This window comes from Parambassis ranga, chromosome 16 (genome assembly GCF_900634625.1).
Source record: "Parambassis ranga chromosome 16, fParRan2.1, whole genome shotgun sequence".
Taxonomy (NCBI): domain Eukaryota; kingdom Metazoa; phylum Chordata; class Actinopteri; family Ambassidae; genus Parambassis; species Parambassis ranga.
This window is the reverse complement of record NC_041036.1, coordinates 18222805-18238960: the sequence shown is the minus strand read 5'-3', so window position 1 is coordinate 18238960 and position 16156 is coordinate 18222805. Positions and strand designations below refer to the sequence as shown.

The 16156-nt window shown below is 39.6% G+C and overlaps 1 protein-coding gene across 4 annotated transcripts; it reads left to right on the top strand.

The window, feature by feature from the left end:
• Positions 1–4618: 4618 nt before the first annotated feature.
• LOC114448102 (sialic acid-binding Ig-like lectin 10) lies at positions 4619–15648 on the top strand. 4 transcript variants are annotated; one of them, XM_028424824.1, is made up of 10 exons: positions 4619–4655; positions 5051–5121; positions 11910–12302; positions 12487–12765; positions 12841–13119; positions 13375–13632; positions 13762–14037; positions 14178–14289; positions 14375–14444; positions 14786–15648. In XM_028424824.1, exons 2-10 carry the CDS (start codon positions 5067–5069, stop codon positions 15182–15184), a joined length of 2121 nt encoding a protein of 706 aa, XP_028280625.1. In that variant the 5' UTR covers positions 4619–4655; positions 5051–5066; the 3' UTR covers positions 15185–15648. The 4 variants fall into 4 exon arrangements, with proteins under 4 accessions (XP_028280625.1, XP_028280624.1, XP_028280623.1 ...); XM_028424822.1 differs by lacking the exons at positions 4619–4655; positions 5051–5121 and adding exons at positions 11150–11286; positions 11615–11716; XM_028424821.1 differs by lacking the exons at positions 4619–4655; positions 5051–5121 and adding exons at positions 11167–11285; positions 11590–11716.
• The last annotated feature ends 508 nt before the right edge of the window (positions 15649–16156 follow it).

Here is a 16156-nt window from a genome sequence, read left to right as displayed (position 1 = left end):
TTGCAAAACTAAAAGCAAAAAAACTGCTTTACACTCAATTTGCACTTTTGTAACACACAATTTGCAATTGTATAAATATAATAAACTTCACAGCACTCTTTTTGCTGAACTGTAAACACAACTCACTGCTTTACACACAACTTCCAAATGATCAACACACTCCTAGTAAAACTACACACATTTATGGCTGGTATTTACACTATTTTGCCAACTGTCTGGCTACACTGTCACATGTGAGAACAGTTTTACATCATTAGTTCACTTTGCAATCAGCATGAGCTCTGTAAATAAGACACAGGTAAGCTTCAGTGTGGAGAACAATGGAGGGAGAAGAAGACTGAGAAGAGTGAGAATTAGAGGAGGATGAGGACATGAGGAAGCAGGAGGAAGAGGAAGAGGACGAGGAGGTGAAGAGGAAGGAGGAAGGGTAAGAAGAAATAGAATTACTGATGTCATCGGAGCTACAATAGTGGATCATGTGATCAACCATGGAATGACCCTGAGGGAAGCTGGACAACGGGTTCAGCCTGAGCCGCTACAATATAGCAAGCATCATGAGGACATATTGATGAGAATGGGTTAGTACAGTTCCTTCACTCTAAGTTTTTCTCTAATGAGAAAAACATCAATACTGTACATGTAAAACTGAAACTGTTACTCCACAGAATTACTAGACATCCAGCATCTGGAAGGAGGCATGCGAGGATATGGACCAGGCATCATGTCAGGCCTGGATACGGCACTCCAGGAGACATGTTCCCCGGTGCCTTGGACTAGAAGACATTGCATGTGATGTTGATGAAATTCTGTGGCCGGACCCAGAGAGACAATGAGACTGATTTTCTCTCTCTCTCTTTCAGTGAAATTGTATGTTTTCTAGTGTTTGTTTTGATGTGTGTGAATAAACATTCATACTTGAAATTTGAATCCCTCTGTTTCTATAGAACTATTTATGACAAAAGTTTGACCTCACATGGACAGACCTTGTGCACAGAGAAAGCAAAAGCCAGATGTGTTTTCAGTTACAGTTTTTTCTGATTGCTTAAGCACATTTCTGTAACTATTGGCTATTTGTGCAAAACTCTACACACAAATAAAAAAACCTTACACCAAATCAGCAAAACATTGTAGATCTCTTGCAAAAGCTAATACATCTTGCTTAACTCTTCAAACCTTTGTAAAAATTGTATTTTTGTACCACACAGTTAACACAAACCATCATATTACTAAGCACACAAAACTTAGTGTGAAGGAACTGTACTAACCCATTCTCATCAATATGTCCTTATGATGCTTGCTACAGTGTAGCGGCTCAGGCTGAACCTGTTGTCCAGCTTCCCTCAGGGTCGTTCCATGGTTGATCACATGATCCACTATTGTATCTCCGATGACATCAGTAATTCTATTTCTTCTTACCCTTCCTCCTTCCTCTTCACCTCCTCGTCCTCTTGCTCTAAATTCACATCCTAGTCTTCGTCCTCCTCCTCTTCCTCATGTCCTCATCCTCCTCTAATTCTCACTCTTCTCAGTCTTCTTCTCCCTCCATTGTTCTCCACACTGAAGCTTACCTGTGTCTTATTTACAGAGCTCATGCTGATTGCAAAGTGAACTAATGATGTAAAACAGTTCTCACATGTGACAGTGTAGCCAGACAGTTGGCAAAATAGTGTAAATACCAGCCATATATGTGTGTAGTTTTACTAAGAGAGTGTTGATCATTTGGAAGTTGTGTGTAAAGCAGTGAGTTGTGTTTACAGTTCAGCAAAAAGAGTGCTGTGAAGTGGATTATATTTATACATTTGCAGCCTGTGTGTCCCAAATTTCCCCAAGGGACCTTCCCAAAGGGATTAATAAAGTATATTCTATTCTATTCTTGTTGTAGCCATTTTTTGATTATTTGGCACTGTACAATATTGTTTTGGGTTATTTAGTATATTTGAAAGCTGTGCCATTATTATTTTGCTACACATAACAAATCTACATTTATGTTTAGTTAGGGTTTTTACGGGAAGTGGAGGTGACGTCATAAGGGCAGCGCCAGGATTTTTATGAATGGGAAAAATGTTTGGAGTGAGCGCGGGGGTGGAAGAAGGTGGCAAACAGTTTCTTGACCACCTTTGGCCAAGCGTTATTAGTTTTGAGTGGTTTTCATTTGAGTTAAATTATTTTGTATTTTTTAAGACCTTTTGTTCAGCTTTGAAAATAAAACACGAAATGGAATATAAAAGATGTGTCGGAGGTGTGTGTAAGACGGCCACCCATTCACCCAGCCCAAAGTAGAAGACGAAAACAAAGAAGCCGAGACAATTCTATTACAAAAATGCAAACTGAGTGTAAAGCAATGTTTTTGCTTTTAGTTTTGCAAACTCAGTGAGTGATTTTGCTGTAACTATTACAGTTTTTTCTGATTGCTTAAACACTAACAATGATTCTTATAGCACAATTTCTAAAACTATTAATAGTTTTAACAAAATCACTCACTGAGTTTGCAAAACTAAAAGCAAAAAAACTGCTTTACACACAATTTGCACTTTTGTAACACACAATTTGCAATTGTATAAATATAATCCACTTCTGAGCACTCTTTTTGCTGAACTGTAAACACAACTCACTGCTTTACACACAACTTCCAAATGATCAACACACTCCTAGTAAAACTACACACATTTATGGCTGGTATTTACACTATTTTGCCAACTGTCTGGCTACACTGTCACATGTGAGAACTGTTTTACATCATTAGTTTACTTTGCAATCAGCATGAGATCTGTAAATAAGACACAGGTAAGCTTCAGTGTGGAGAACAATGGAGGGAGAAGAAGACTGAGAAGAGAGAGAATTAGAGGAGGATGAGGACATGAGGAAGCAGGAGGAAGAGGAAGAGGACGAAGACTAGGAGGTGAATTTAGAGGAAGAGGACGAGGAGGTGAAGAGGAAGGAGGAAGGGTAAGAAGAAATAGAATTACTGATGTCATCGGAGCTACAATAGTGGATCATGTGATCAACCATGGAATGACCCTGAGGGAAGCTGGACAACGGGTTCAGCCTGAGCCGCTACAATATAGCAAGCATCATGAGGACATATTGATGAGAATGGGTTAGTACAGTTCCTTCACTCTAAGTTTTGTAGGTGTACCATACTCTAATGAGAAAAACAACAATACTGTACATGTAAAACTGAAACTGTTACTCCACAGAATTACTAGACATCCAGCATCTGGAAGGAGGCATGCGAGGATATGGACCAGGCATCATGTCAGGCCTGGATACGGCACTCCAGGAGACATGTACCCGGTGCCTTGGACTAGAAGACATTGCATGTGATGTTGATGAAATTCTGTGGCCAGACCCAGAGAGACAATGAGACTGATTTTCTCTCTCTCTCTCTCTCTTTCAGTGAAATTGTATGTTTTCTTGTGTTTGTTTTGATGTGTGTGAATAAACATCCATACTTGAAATTTGAATCCCTGTGTTTATAGAACTATTTATGACAAAAGTTTGACCTCACATGGACATACCCTATGCACAAAGAAAGCAAAAGCCAGATGTGTTTTCAGTTAATACCATCAGTGTGTAGTTGGCACATTGTGTGCTTAGTAATATGATGGTTTGTGTTAACTGTGTGGTACAAAAATACCATTTTTACAAAGGTTTGAAGAGTTAAGCAAGATGTATTAGCTTTTGCAAGAGATCTACAATGTTTTGCTGATTTGGTGTAAGGTTTTTTTATTTGTGTGTAGAGTTTTGCACAAATAGCCAATAGTTACAGAAATGTGCTTAAGCAATCAGAAAAAACTGTATTAGTTTTAAAAATTGTGTATAAGAAAAGAATCATTGTTAGTGTTTAAGCATTCAGAAAACACTGTAACATGGCCAACTTTACAGCAGACATCAACATCAGTGTGCTAAAGGAACAGTTTTGGTCTCTGCTGATAAGTTCCTTTTTTGTGACTACTGTATTTATCTGCATTTTAAAACCTTTGGGATTTGGTTCTTTTCTTTTAGGTTTACACACAATAAGTGTCTTTCCTTCACCTGTGCCCACTTTGCAGCTGTGTGAGCTCCTAGGGGATAAACAAAGTCATTATCAATTGATTACAACCAAAGTGGAAACAGGCATGTAGCATGTTAGCTCTATGTTATCGTACTTCACCATCCAGTTAAAAATGACTAAGTGTGATCAACAAGCCATCACACACTGGCACTGATACCATATAAGGCCAAATAACACCAGCTGAACAGACACTGTGACTTTGCATTAGAGCATCATTATTCAGTGTTAAAAGTGAACATGCACTGCAGAATGTGATGACAAGTACGGTAAATAATACTTGTCTATATAAACGTATTTCTATTGAAATAAACATGTCTATTATTATTATTATTATATTATTATTATTATTATTATTATTATTATTATTATTATTATTATTATTATTATTATTATTATTATTATTATTATTTCATTAAAAAGTTGTAAATAGATAAATAAGTAATTAATATAGATAGATCACGATCATAATATGGAAGTCAAAGAAAAGCATGACTTTGTAAATTGAAAGACTTCCCTAAATTTATCACAAAGGGGAAGGAACATTTAGCAGACATCAGAGGAGATCGTTGGTCTGGAGCAGAGTGCAGGACAGCAGATAGAGGTAAAAACATAACTGTTAACATTTCTTGTGGGAAAGATTCAAAGTATTTATTGTCATGTATATTAACATAAAACATAAACTATGAATAAGTAAAGCTATATACATAAATGTGTGATCTGCTGTGCAACATTGAGCAGAGAATGTCAGGGGAGAGAAACAGTACGACACGTGCAGTTGTTGCATATGAAGGTGCATGAACAGTAAACAATATTACAGTTGGTGTGCTACTGAAAAATGTAAACAGTCTGAGCAAGGGTCCATTGTTACAGACTCCTGTCAGCTGTCGAGGAGAGGGAAAGAAAGAGTTAATGAGTCAAAGACTTTAAAGTGTCAGCTACATGATGTGTGGAGATACTGAAGTGTCTTTTTGACGTCTGACTTTAATTCACTTCCAGTCAGCTCTGGATCAGGATGTTTCTTCTCCTTTGGACCACTGTGCTCTTGTGTGAGATCAGTGCTGACACAGGTATGTGACCGTCAAGACGCAAACATCAGAACTGTTGTTGTGACACTGAACATCCTTCAGAATGTGTTTTTTCTTTCCACACATTCACACCTTTCACAAAGGAAATCCTAAATTTAATCAATGGTTTTAACTGGAACAAACCAAAGCACAGGTAATCCAATATAACCATGGGGCTGGAAGACACAGGAGAACATAAAAACAGAGCACAGAACCTCACAGTGACAAAACAGAGATCTCACAGGGTACAAGCAAGACAAAGAGACACAAGCAAAGGGGAGGACAAGACACAAGTAAACACAGTCAGGGGAGGGCAGACAATCACACAAAGCGGGAAGACACAAGAGGAAGTAAAACATGTGGGAAAACACAAGGAAGACGAGACCATTGAAATAAAACAGGAAGCAAGACTAAACCACAGGAAACATAACACAGACACGGGACAATTACACACATCATGAAAACCGAATCATACCAAGATAACCAAGAAGTGAGGGGTTAATTCACAAAACACAAGAAATAGTAAAGAAACAAAGGGTTAATCAGAAGCAAAAAGCAGGATAACAAAGAAACAGTGAAAACACACCATAACAAATCAGATCGCACTAAGATAACTTTAAAATTAAATTACAAAACAAAACAGAATCATGACAGATGTTGTTGTCATCTAATGCTAATAACAACAAAACTGCCACTAGCCTTTTGTCTTCACTTGTTAAATGTCATTGTGTCCTCTTAAAGACTGTCTCTGTCTCTGTCTGTGTCTCCTTGTTTACATGAACAGGTGCTTCAGTTTGGGGACAACAGCACTGTCAACAAGAAGGATACTGTGTCACTCTCAGTGAGGGCGAACTAACAGCAGAGGCTGGACTCTGTGTTGTGATACCGTGTTCTTTCACCACCATCTTTACACCCACACATGTCATTTGGTACAAATGTGAAACAGCTGAACAAAAAAGATGTGATTCTAACAGAATATTTCACACCTACAAGAGTCAATCAGTTCAGTCTGAGTTCAGAGGTCGAGTGTCACTTTTGGAGCCTGATGTGAGTCAGAGAAACTGCAGCATCATGATTAATGATCTCAGAGAGTCTGATTCTGGACTTTATCAGCTCAGAGTTAAAGGTTCCAACAAGAGTGAAGCATTTACCTTCACTTCAAAAGCAGCTGTCACTGTTAAAGGTATGAAAAGTTATTTATAATCTTGATGAATCCTAAAGTAACTTTTGTCATTGATGGTCCTCTGTTTGCAGACAGTAGGAGCTGCAGCAGTTAAAGCTAACACTTATTGTTTCATTGAAATGTTTATTGAATGCTGACCTTCAGACTGTCCACCTGATCCTACTCTGCTCTGTGTTTCCATCAGGTCTGAGTCAGAAGCCCACAGTGGTGATTCCTCCACTGACAGCAGGACAGCAGAGCACCCTGACCTGCACTGCTCCTGGTCTCTGCTCTGGATCTGCTCCTAAATTCACCTGGTCATGGAGAGGAAAAACCACTGCCTATAAGAGTGAAGAGACACAGAGACACACCTCGGCTTTGACCTTTAACCCTTTACCTAAACACCACAGCACCAGTGTCACCTGTACGGTCAGCTTCAGAGGTGACATAACTACAGAGGAGACTCAGACTGTGAACGTGAGCTGTGAGTACTACAGTGTTTGTACAGTGTGTCTGCAGGCTGTCTGGAAGCTACATACTGTGTGTTTATGTCTTATAGATGTGAAGGAAGTTCAAATCACAGGGAGCAGAAAAGTGACTGAGGGTGAGACTCTGAGTCTGAACTGCAGTGTTGAAAGTTTCCCTCCATCACTCATCACATGGGCTAAAATGTCTGAAAGTGATCTGCAGGAAGACACTGACACCTTCACACAGGACCAAAGAACAGGAGCTTTGTCCATCTATAATGTGACTGCAGAAGATTCTGGACAGTACGTGTGCACAGCTACACACCTGAACAAGACCCACAAGATGAGAAACGTCACTGTAACAGTGATATGTGAGTACACAACCCTCTGCTTTTAACAAACCAGAACAGTACTGTGGCCTTTTCTTTTCAGAGGTCAGGTCATTAAACTGAATAGGCCTACTTTCAAATATGTTGGAACTTTTTTTTACTTTGCTGCCCTCCAGTGGTTGTAAAATTAATGACAGTGCACAGTTATTTTCAGAGTTCCTGTTTTTACAGAGAATGCCAACAAGGGGTAATTGATATAGAAACAGTCATATTTAGAAACTCTTTCAGTGTAACCTCTCCTACATGTACAGACTTTGTTCAGATCTTTTATTTGTTGAATATTGTGTCAGAAAGTGAGACACAGTGCTGATGATGTCGGTATCACTTTTACTTTTTATTTGATTTTCCTCCTTTATTTACTGTTTAAATATTGTTAAATGAACTAAAACACTGAAATGTTCACAGACATCAGGAAACCTCAGATCAGCGGCTCTACAGCTGTTAATGAGGGAGATGTTCTGAGTCTGACCTGCAGTGCTGAAAGTTTCCCTCCATCAGTTATTATGTGGACTAAACTTAGTTCTAACACAACCCTGCACAACGGCACTGGATCAGCTACACTAGTCATCCCTAATGTGACAGCAGAGCATTCAGGACAGTACATCTGCACAGCAAACCATCTGAACACCACCCTGACAGAAAGAGTCACTGTAACAGTGACATGTAAGTACATGTATATTAACACTGCTCACAGATGTTTAAATATCTTTCTATGCTGCAAACCTTTACCTTGCACCTTCATGCCATTCACCATTTTGAGTTGACACACTGTGTTCTGGTATGTATCTGCAGGGATCACAGAGATCCAGACTGGCTCTGTGTGTGAGCTTCAGTCAGATGTCCTGACCTGTTGGTGTGTCAGTGAGGGGTTTCCTTTACCCACCTTCAAATGGCCGCTGCTGGAGGACCACACTCAGTACTCTGTCGTGACCTCTGTGTCAAAGCAGACAGTCAACAGCACTGTTACTGTGAGAAACCATGGTAACACTGCTGTTGAATGTGTGGCCAGTAATGAGAACAGAGAAGTAAAAGCAAACCTCACCATTCAGACAAAGTTGCCTGAGGCCGGTACGTCCTCTCATCTTCAGCACTTCTGCTACTTTTGACCACTTTATGATATTTTTAGTATCTCTGTTTTATCCTCTGTAGTCAACCAGTGTACAAGTTATTACAAATACAAACCTGTATTTTTCATCTTTCTGATTGCAGGTAAATCAGAAGAAATCTTCCAAACTGCTTCAAGGCTGGAAGTCATCATTGCGTTTTTAATTGGAGTCGTTCTGTCAGCAGTTGTTTGCTGTTTGGCTATAAAATGCCACAGGTATGCTGTTGTTTTAATTCATTGTTTTGTGGATTATATTTCTAAACATACATTTACATTGTTGCTGCACAAATATATTTTTCTCCAGAAACAAACAGAAAAAGTCTGAAAATGTGGATGAGACTATGGAGATGATAATCCCACAAGGCAACATGCTGGTATGTGTGTTCATATGTTTATATAGCTACTTCTGCTTAAGCAGCCGTCATCAGTTCATTAGACGATCCTTCAGTGTGGCTGAGAACACACATGGGTACACACTACTGAAACAATGTTGTCACCTTCTAATGTGGTCTGACCAGGTCAGTCTCAGTCTGTCTACAATGCAATTTCACAATTTTATTAAAAGGTTCTTAATATCAATGTATTGGTTGCAGTATCTTTGAGTTCCTTCCTTCAAGCTGATGAATCAGTGGTTGGCAGTGATGTAAATATATCAGACATTTCACAGTTAATGTGCACATTCTTGGACTTGTATCATCTTCTGTGTACCTGACAGGTACATGAGAATGGAGCTGTGGACAGAGGGACGACAGACACTGAACTGAACAGTGGCCCAAAAGATGTGGAGTACGCCAGCATTGACTTCTCCCTGCTGAAAAGGATGAGACCCAGCGAGGTGGCAAGGAGGAAGCAAGAGAGCACAGAGACGGAGTACTCTGAAGTAAAGAGGCAGGTAAGAGAGGAAAAGAAAGAGGATGCTGGAGAGGAAGGAGAAACATTGGAGAGGAAAGAGGAGGAGGTGATGGTGGAGGAGGATGAGGAGACCAGACATTGTGTCTCAGAAGAAGAGAACAGAGGGGACGAGGCCGTGTACTCTAATGTGAAGGAAATCATGTACAATAAGGACTGTGTGGATCGATGTGATGGACTGATGATGGAGCGTCATTGTGATTGATAGTAACAGTCCTCTCTACCATCTGGCTGGGACTTGCACTATATTCAGTGTGCTGTAAGCTCTTGAACGCAGCTTTATTCTTTTCATAGCTCTAATGTCCAGGTAGTTGACATGTTTGGTGCTTGTAAAGAAGTTATAATGGTACATATTGTAAACTACAAGCTGACTTATTTGTTCTTTAGTTTTGTGTATAAAGTTGTGTAAGTTTGATTAATATACACCTCTTCTATAGTTCTATCCTGGTGTCCAGGTTATTTGATGCTGTTCAGATTTCAGTCATAATTCATGCAGCATTTTGGCACCACAGTGTGTCCCTCCAGTGGGGTTACAAAAACAACAAAAAGGAGAGAAGAAGAAGAAAAGGTGTATTATTAGTTCTTGATTAAGATGTCAAAATAAAGTTATTATTTGCATTCCTGAACAGAAAGATTAGTTTCAGTGTTTAAATGTTATGCTTGATTAATTCCAAACTTCTCAGAGAAGCACAGTGAGCCGATTTGGGTGAAATCAGTTTGAAATTCCTCATTTCAAATACCAAATATTATATACATCAAGAGCTCCCTGGAAATAAAAGATTGTGCATTAAAACATTTCATGATGCTAGATGGTCTCTGAGACGTTGCAGAGACTGGTATGTGGGCAATGAAATTACCTGAAGGAGATGTCAGACACCTCAAGGTTTTAGGCACCAGAGGAAGAACGATCACTGCTGATCTCCAGGCACAGATGAATGCTTCAAGTTTGAACTCTTGGGTCGGCATTGTTGTGTCCACAGAAAATTTAGAATACGATCTGATGCCAGATGGGTTGCTTCCAGACTTGATGGGGATTCCATGATGCTGTGGAGTATCTATGTGGAAACAGAAGTTTATGTATATTCAAAAACACAAAGTGACACCTAATTAAATGAAACTAAAAAATAACAAATGTATAAATGGAATCTAACATTTCATGTTTGAAATGTAATAGTACATATTTTTTATTTTTTTTTATATATATTTTTTTTTCCAAGAGTTTAAATCGAGGCAACTGGACTCAAGGATTGTTTTTTGAAGACGTTTCACCACTCCCCCAAGTGGCTTCTTCAGTTCTGCTACTATTCTGGTTGGGAATCTGAGTTTTATGTGTTCAGGACCTCTGTGGGTGGATCTCGCAGGAGCTCACATGACTAAGATCCCTCTAGTTGGTTAATGGTTAGTTAACGACCAGAAACTGTGTCTGGGCCATGTGCAGGACTAGTTGACGGCCCATCGTTAGAGTTTGAATGGGAGTCAAGTCTGCTAGGACCAGTGAGTATTGAGAGCACTAATAATACCCAAGCAACACTCTCTCTCTCTCTCTATTAATAGATGTGGCAGATCATGTGCAAAAGGGGAAGTTGACACAGCATGCCGTTGTACAAAAGCATTAACACCACAGTTGACCTGCAGGAAAAAGTAACAACTGGTGTTGGAAAATATGAATCAAAAAAGCTCACAGAAGTGTTTGCAGAGTCCATAAAAAGGAAAAGCAGTATCAATGTATTTAACACAATCTTATACATGTGTTTTCCTCACATGATGTCAGTTTCCAAGTCATTTTTAGACAAGACCTTGCCTAAAAATGACACGTTTACAACACTTCCTTTTTATGGAAAGTTTAAAATGACTTCAGACGCGAAAGCAAACAGAAGAGAAGAGTCAAAACTTTTTTTAAAATATAAAATCCTGGAAACTTTGTGTTTAATCATGTAACATAGTTTGATACTAGGAGAACAAAAGTGTTTGAAAGCTGGTCTGTCTCATAAGAGGTCCAGTAATATTCAGTGCTGTGGTGAGAAACTTCCTTAAACTTTGGTGTTGCACAAAGAAGGAAGAATTAAAAGGGAAGCAGAGGGAGAGTAACACCAGAAGAAAGTCAGCAGTGGAGAGGACAAGAGGAGAGCACATGAGGTAAAATACAGTTTAATGAGTTATTATTGCAACTACTTGTGTAAATATGGCATGTTTTGGGTAAAAGTAAGATGTGAGTGGATAGAGAGTATATTTGTCTCAGTGTAGGTCTAAGCTAAGCTTTCTTAGCATGGCATATGGATGAACAAAGATTGTTGCTTGTATTTAAAGACATTCACTGTGTGAGGATTGTTCTAGTGAATCAAAGTGTTTTGTCCTTAAACAGTCACTTGTAAAATGTGTTAATATTATAAACAGCTGCAACATCCTGTATTCAATGTGTTAACTGTGAACCTTTGCTTCGGTTACTTCATCGTCTGCTCTAAAGTTTGTCCTGTGGGGGGAGAGCTCACCACGCATCAACTCAGGATGTTTGTTATCGTCTGGGCAACACTGCTTTTCTGTGTGGGGGACAGCAATGCAGATACAGGTACACTTCAGCACAACAAGTAAAAATTCTCACTCCAAATTTAGCAGCCAGACATTATGAGTTAACATCAAGCAGCTGCTGTGTTCATTGACAAAGCCTTTTATCACTTTAAATTTCTCTCACAATTTGACTCTAAAACCCGTTTCTGTCTCTGTCTCTGTCTCTGTCTCTGTCTCCTTGTTTACATGAACAGGTGCTTCAGTTTGGGGAAAACAGCACTGTCCACAAGGATACTGTGTCACTCTCAGTGAGGGAGAACTAACAGCAGAGGCTGGACTCTGTGTTGTGATACCGTGTTCTTTCACCACCATCTTTACACCCAGACATGTCATTTGGTCCAAAAGGATAAAAGCTGGACAAACATGGTATTATAACAGAATATTTCACACCGACAAGAGTCAATCAGTTCAGTCTGAGTTCAGAGGTCGAGTGTCACTTTTGGAGCCTGATGTGAGTCAGAGAAACTGCAGCATCATGATTAATGATCTCAGAGAGTCTGATTCTGGATTTTATCAGCTCAGAGTTGAAGGTTTCAAACAGAGTGATGCATTTACCTTCACTTCAAAAGCAGCTGTCACTGTTAAAGGTATGAAAAGTTATTTATAATCTTGATGAATCATAAAGTAACTTTTGTCATTGATGGTCCTCTGTTTGCAGACAGTAGGAGCTGCAGCAGTTAAAGCTAACACTTATTGTTTCATTGAAATGTTTATTGAATGCTGACCTTCAGACTGTCCACCTGATCCCACTCTGCTCTGTGTTTCCATCAGGTCTGAGTCAGAAGCCCACAGTGGTGATTCCTCCACTGACAGCAGGACAGCAGACCACCCTGACCTGCACTGCTCCTGGTCTCTGCTCTGGATCTGCTCCTAAATTCACCTGGTCATGGAGAGGAAAAACCACTGCCTATAAGAGTGAAGAGACACAGAGACACACCTCTACTTTGACCTTTAACCCTTTACCTAAACACCACAGCACCAGTGTCACCTGTACGGTCAGCTTCAGAGGTGACATAACTACAGAGGAGACTCAGACTGTGAACGTGAGCTGTGAGTACTACAGTGTTTGTACAGTGTGTCTGCAGGCTGTCTGGAAGCTACATACTGTGTGTTTCTGTCTTATAGATGTAAAGGAAGTTAAAATCACAGGGCGCAGAAAAGTGACTGAGGGTGAGACTCTGAGTCTGAACTGCAGTGTTGAAAGTTTCCCTCCATCACTCATCACATGGGCTAAAATGTCTGAAAGTGATCTGCAGGAAGACACTGACACCTTCACACAGGATCAAAGAACAGGAGCTTTGTCCATCTATAATGTGACTGCAGAAGATTCTGGACAGTACGTGTGCACAGCTACACACCTGAACAAGACCCACAAGATGAGAAACGTCACTGTAACAGTGATATGTGAGTACACAACCCTCTGCTTTTAACAAACCAGAACAGTACTGTGGCCTTTTCTTTTCAGAGGTCAGGTCATTAAACTGAATAGGCCTACTTTCAAATATGTTGGAACTTTCTTTTTACTTTGCTGCCCTCCAGTGGTTGTAAAATTAATGACAGTGCACAGAGTTATTTTCACCTTTACTTTTAATTTGACTTTCCTCCTTTATTTACTGTTTAAATATTTTTAAATGAACTAAAACACTGAAATGTTCACAGACATCAGGAAACCTCAGATCAGCGGCTCTACAGCTGTTAATGAGGGAGATGTTCTGAGTCTGACCTGCAGTGCTGAAAGTTTCCCTCCATCAGTTATTATGTGGACTAAACTTAGTTCTAACACAACCCTCCACAACGGCATAGGATCAGCTTCACTAGTCATCCCTAATGTGACAGCAGAGCATTCAGGACAGTACATCTGCACAGCAAACCATCTGAACACCACCCTGACAGAAAGAGTCACTGTAACAGTGACATGTAAGTACATGTATATTAACACTGCTTACAGATGTTTAAATATCTTTCTATGCTGCAAACCTTTACCTTGCACCTTCATGCCATTCACCATTTTGAGTTGACACACTGTGTTCTGGTATGTATCTGCAGGGATCACAGAGATCCAGACTGGCTCTGTGTGTGAGCTTCAGTCAGATGTCCTGACCTGTTGGTGTGTCAGTGAGGGGTTTCCTTTACCCACCTTCAAATGGCCGCTGCTGGAGGACCACACTCAGTACTCTGTCGTGACCTCTGTGTCAAAGCAGACAGTCAACAGCACTGTTACTGTGAGAAACCATGGTAACACTGCTGTTGAATGTGTGGCCAGTAATGAGAACAGAGAAGTAAAAGCAAACCTCACCATTCAGAAAAAGTTGCCTGAGGCCGGTACGTCCTCTCATCTTCAGCACTTTGCTACTTTTGACCACTTTATGATATTTTTAGTATCTCTGTTTAATCCTCTGTAGTCAACCAGTGTACAAGTTATTACAAATACAAACCTGTATTTTTCATCTTCCTGATTGCAGGTAAATCAGAAGAAATCTTCCAAACTGCTTCAAGGCTGGAAGTCATCATTGCGTTTTTAATTGGAGTCGTTCTGTCAGCAGTTGTTTGCTGTTTGGCTATAAAATGCCACAGGTATGCTGTTGTTTTAATTCATTGTTTTGTGGATTATATTTTCTATACATTTACATTGTTGCTGCACAAATATATTTTTCTCCAGAAACAAACAGAAAAAGTCTGAAAATGTGGATGAGACTATGGAGATGATAATCCCACAAGGCAACATGCTGGTATGTGTGTTCATATGTTTATATAGCTACTTCTGCTTAAGCAGCCGTCATCAGTTCATTAGACGATCCTTCAGTGTGGCTGAGAACACACATGGGTACACACTACTGAAACAATGTTGTCACCTTCTAATGTGGTCTGACCAGTTCAGTCTCAGTCTGTCCACAATGCAATTTCACAATTTTATTAAAAGGTTCTTAATATCAATGTATTGGTTGCAGTATCTTTGAGTTTCTTCCTTCAAGCTAATGAATCAGTGGTTGGCAGTGATGTAAAAATATCAGACATTTCACAGTTAATGTGCACATTCTTGGACTTGTATCATCTTCTGTGTACCTGACAGGTACATGAGAATGGAGCTGTGGACAGAGGGACGACAGACACTGAACTGAACAGTGGCCCAAAAGATGTGGAGTACGCCAGCATTGACTTCTCCCTGCTGAAAAGGATGAGACCCAGCGAGGTGGCAAGGAGGAAGCAAGAGAGCACAGAGACGGAGTACTCTGAAGTAAAGAGGCAGGTAAGAGAGGAAAAGAAAGAGGATGCTGGAGAGGAAGGAGAAACATTGGAGAGGAAAGAGGAGGAGGTGATGGTGGAGGAGGATGAGGAGACCAGACATTATGTCTCAGAAGAAGAGAACAGAGGGGACGAGGCCGTGTACTCTAATGTGAAGGAAATCATGTACAATAAGGACTGTGTGGATCGATGTGATGGACTGATGATGGAGCCTCATTGTGATTAATGAGTAACAGTCCTCTCTACCATCTGGCTGGGACGCTTGTAAAGAAGTTGTTGACGTGTTTTGTAAATTGTGCTCAAGATAAAGTTGGTTGGTTTAGTTTTATGTTCTGTTTTATCACACATGTCTTTAAGTTCAGTGTTAACAAATGAAGGATTCTGGAAATCAGGTTACATGTACACACATGGAATTATTTTTAGTAACATGTCTTAATATATTTTGTTAAATAGAAATACATTTTCAGAAACAATGCTCACATGCTCATGTGTACTTGTGAAAAATACAATCTTAGAAATGTGCTGTATACTTTGCTGTTTATGCCGTATGTAAATAAATTTCAAAGTAAAGTCACCATTTGAATTGCAATAGTCTTCACAAACTCCTCTCATGTTATACTTGTTATATTATTTTATCAAACTGTTAAACCTGTTGCCTAAGATAGCACTATTAAAGTTGTTGATGTTGAAGTTGTAGATGACTTCCTCATTTTACGATCTGAAACACATTTTTGATGTGAACTATTTAAGTGGCCTTTCTCACTTTGAGCTGTAAAGTTTTATAAAGAATGGTGTTAAGACTACAACCTGTTCATAGCTAAAATTAGCTGTACTGTGATTATCTTTATGTTTATATTCTGTATTGAATGGAGATGTTATATACCCGCATGCTTACACATGAATACTCGACCTCGGTGTTAGTTGTATCCCAGAGTAAGGTGGTATGGCCTCACCATTGAGACTGCTTGTAGTCTGTATAGTGTACTATTAAGTCCAGAATAAAGTCATTTTAATTAATTAATTTGAGGCTGTTAGTATATTCACAGCACACTCTTTGATTAATAATATTGACTCTTGACCCTTTATTTCCAGTTGCTCATTAGTCCTTGGTCACATCTCTTAGTTTTTCCTCTTTAAATATCCATCCATCTATCATCCAAACCCACTTTGTCCTGCAGTGCAGCTACCTTAGAGTACT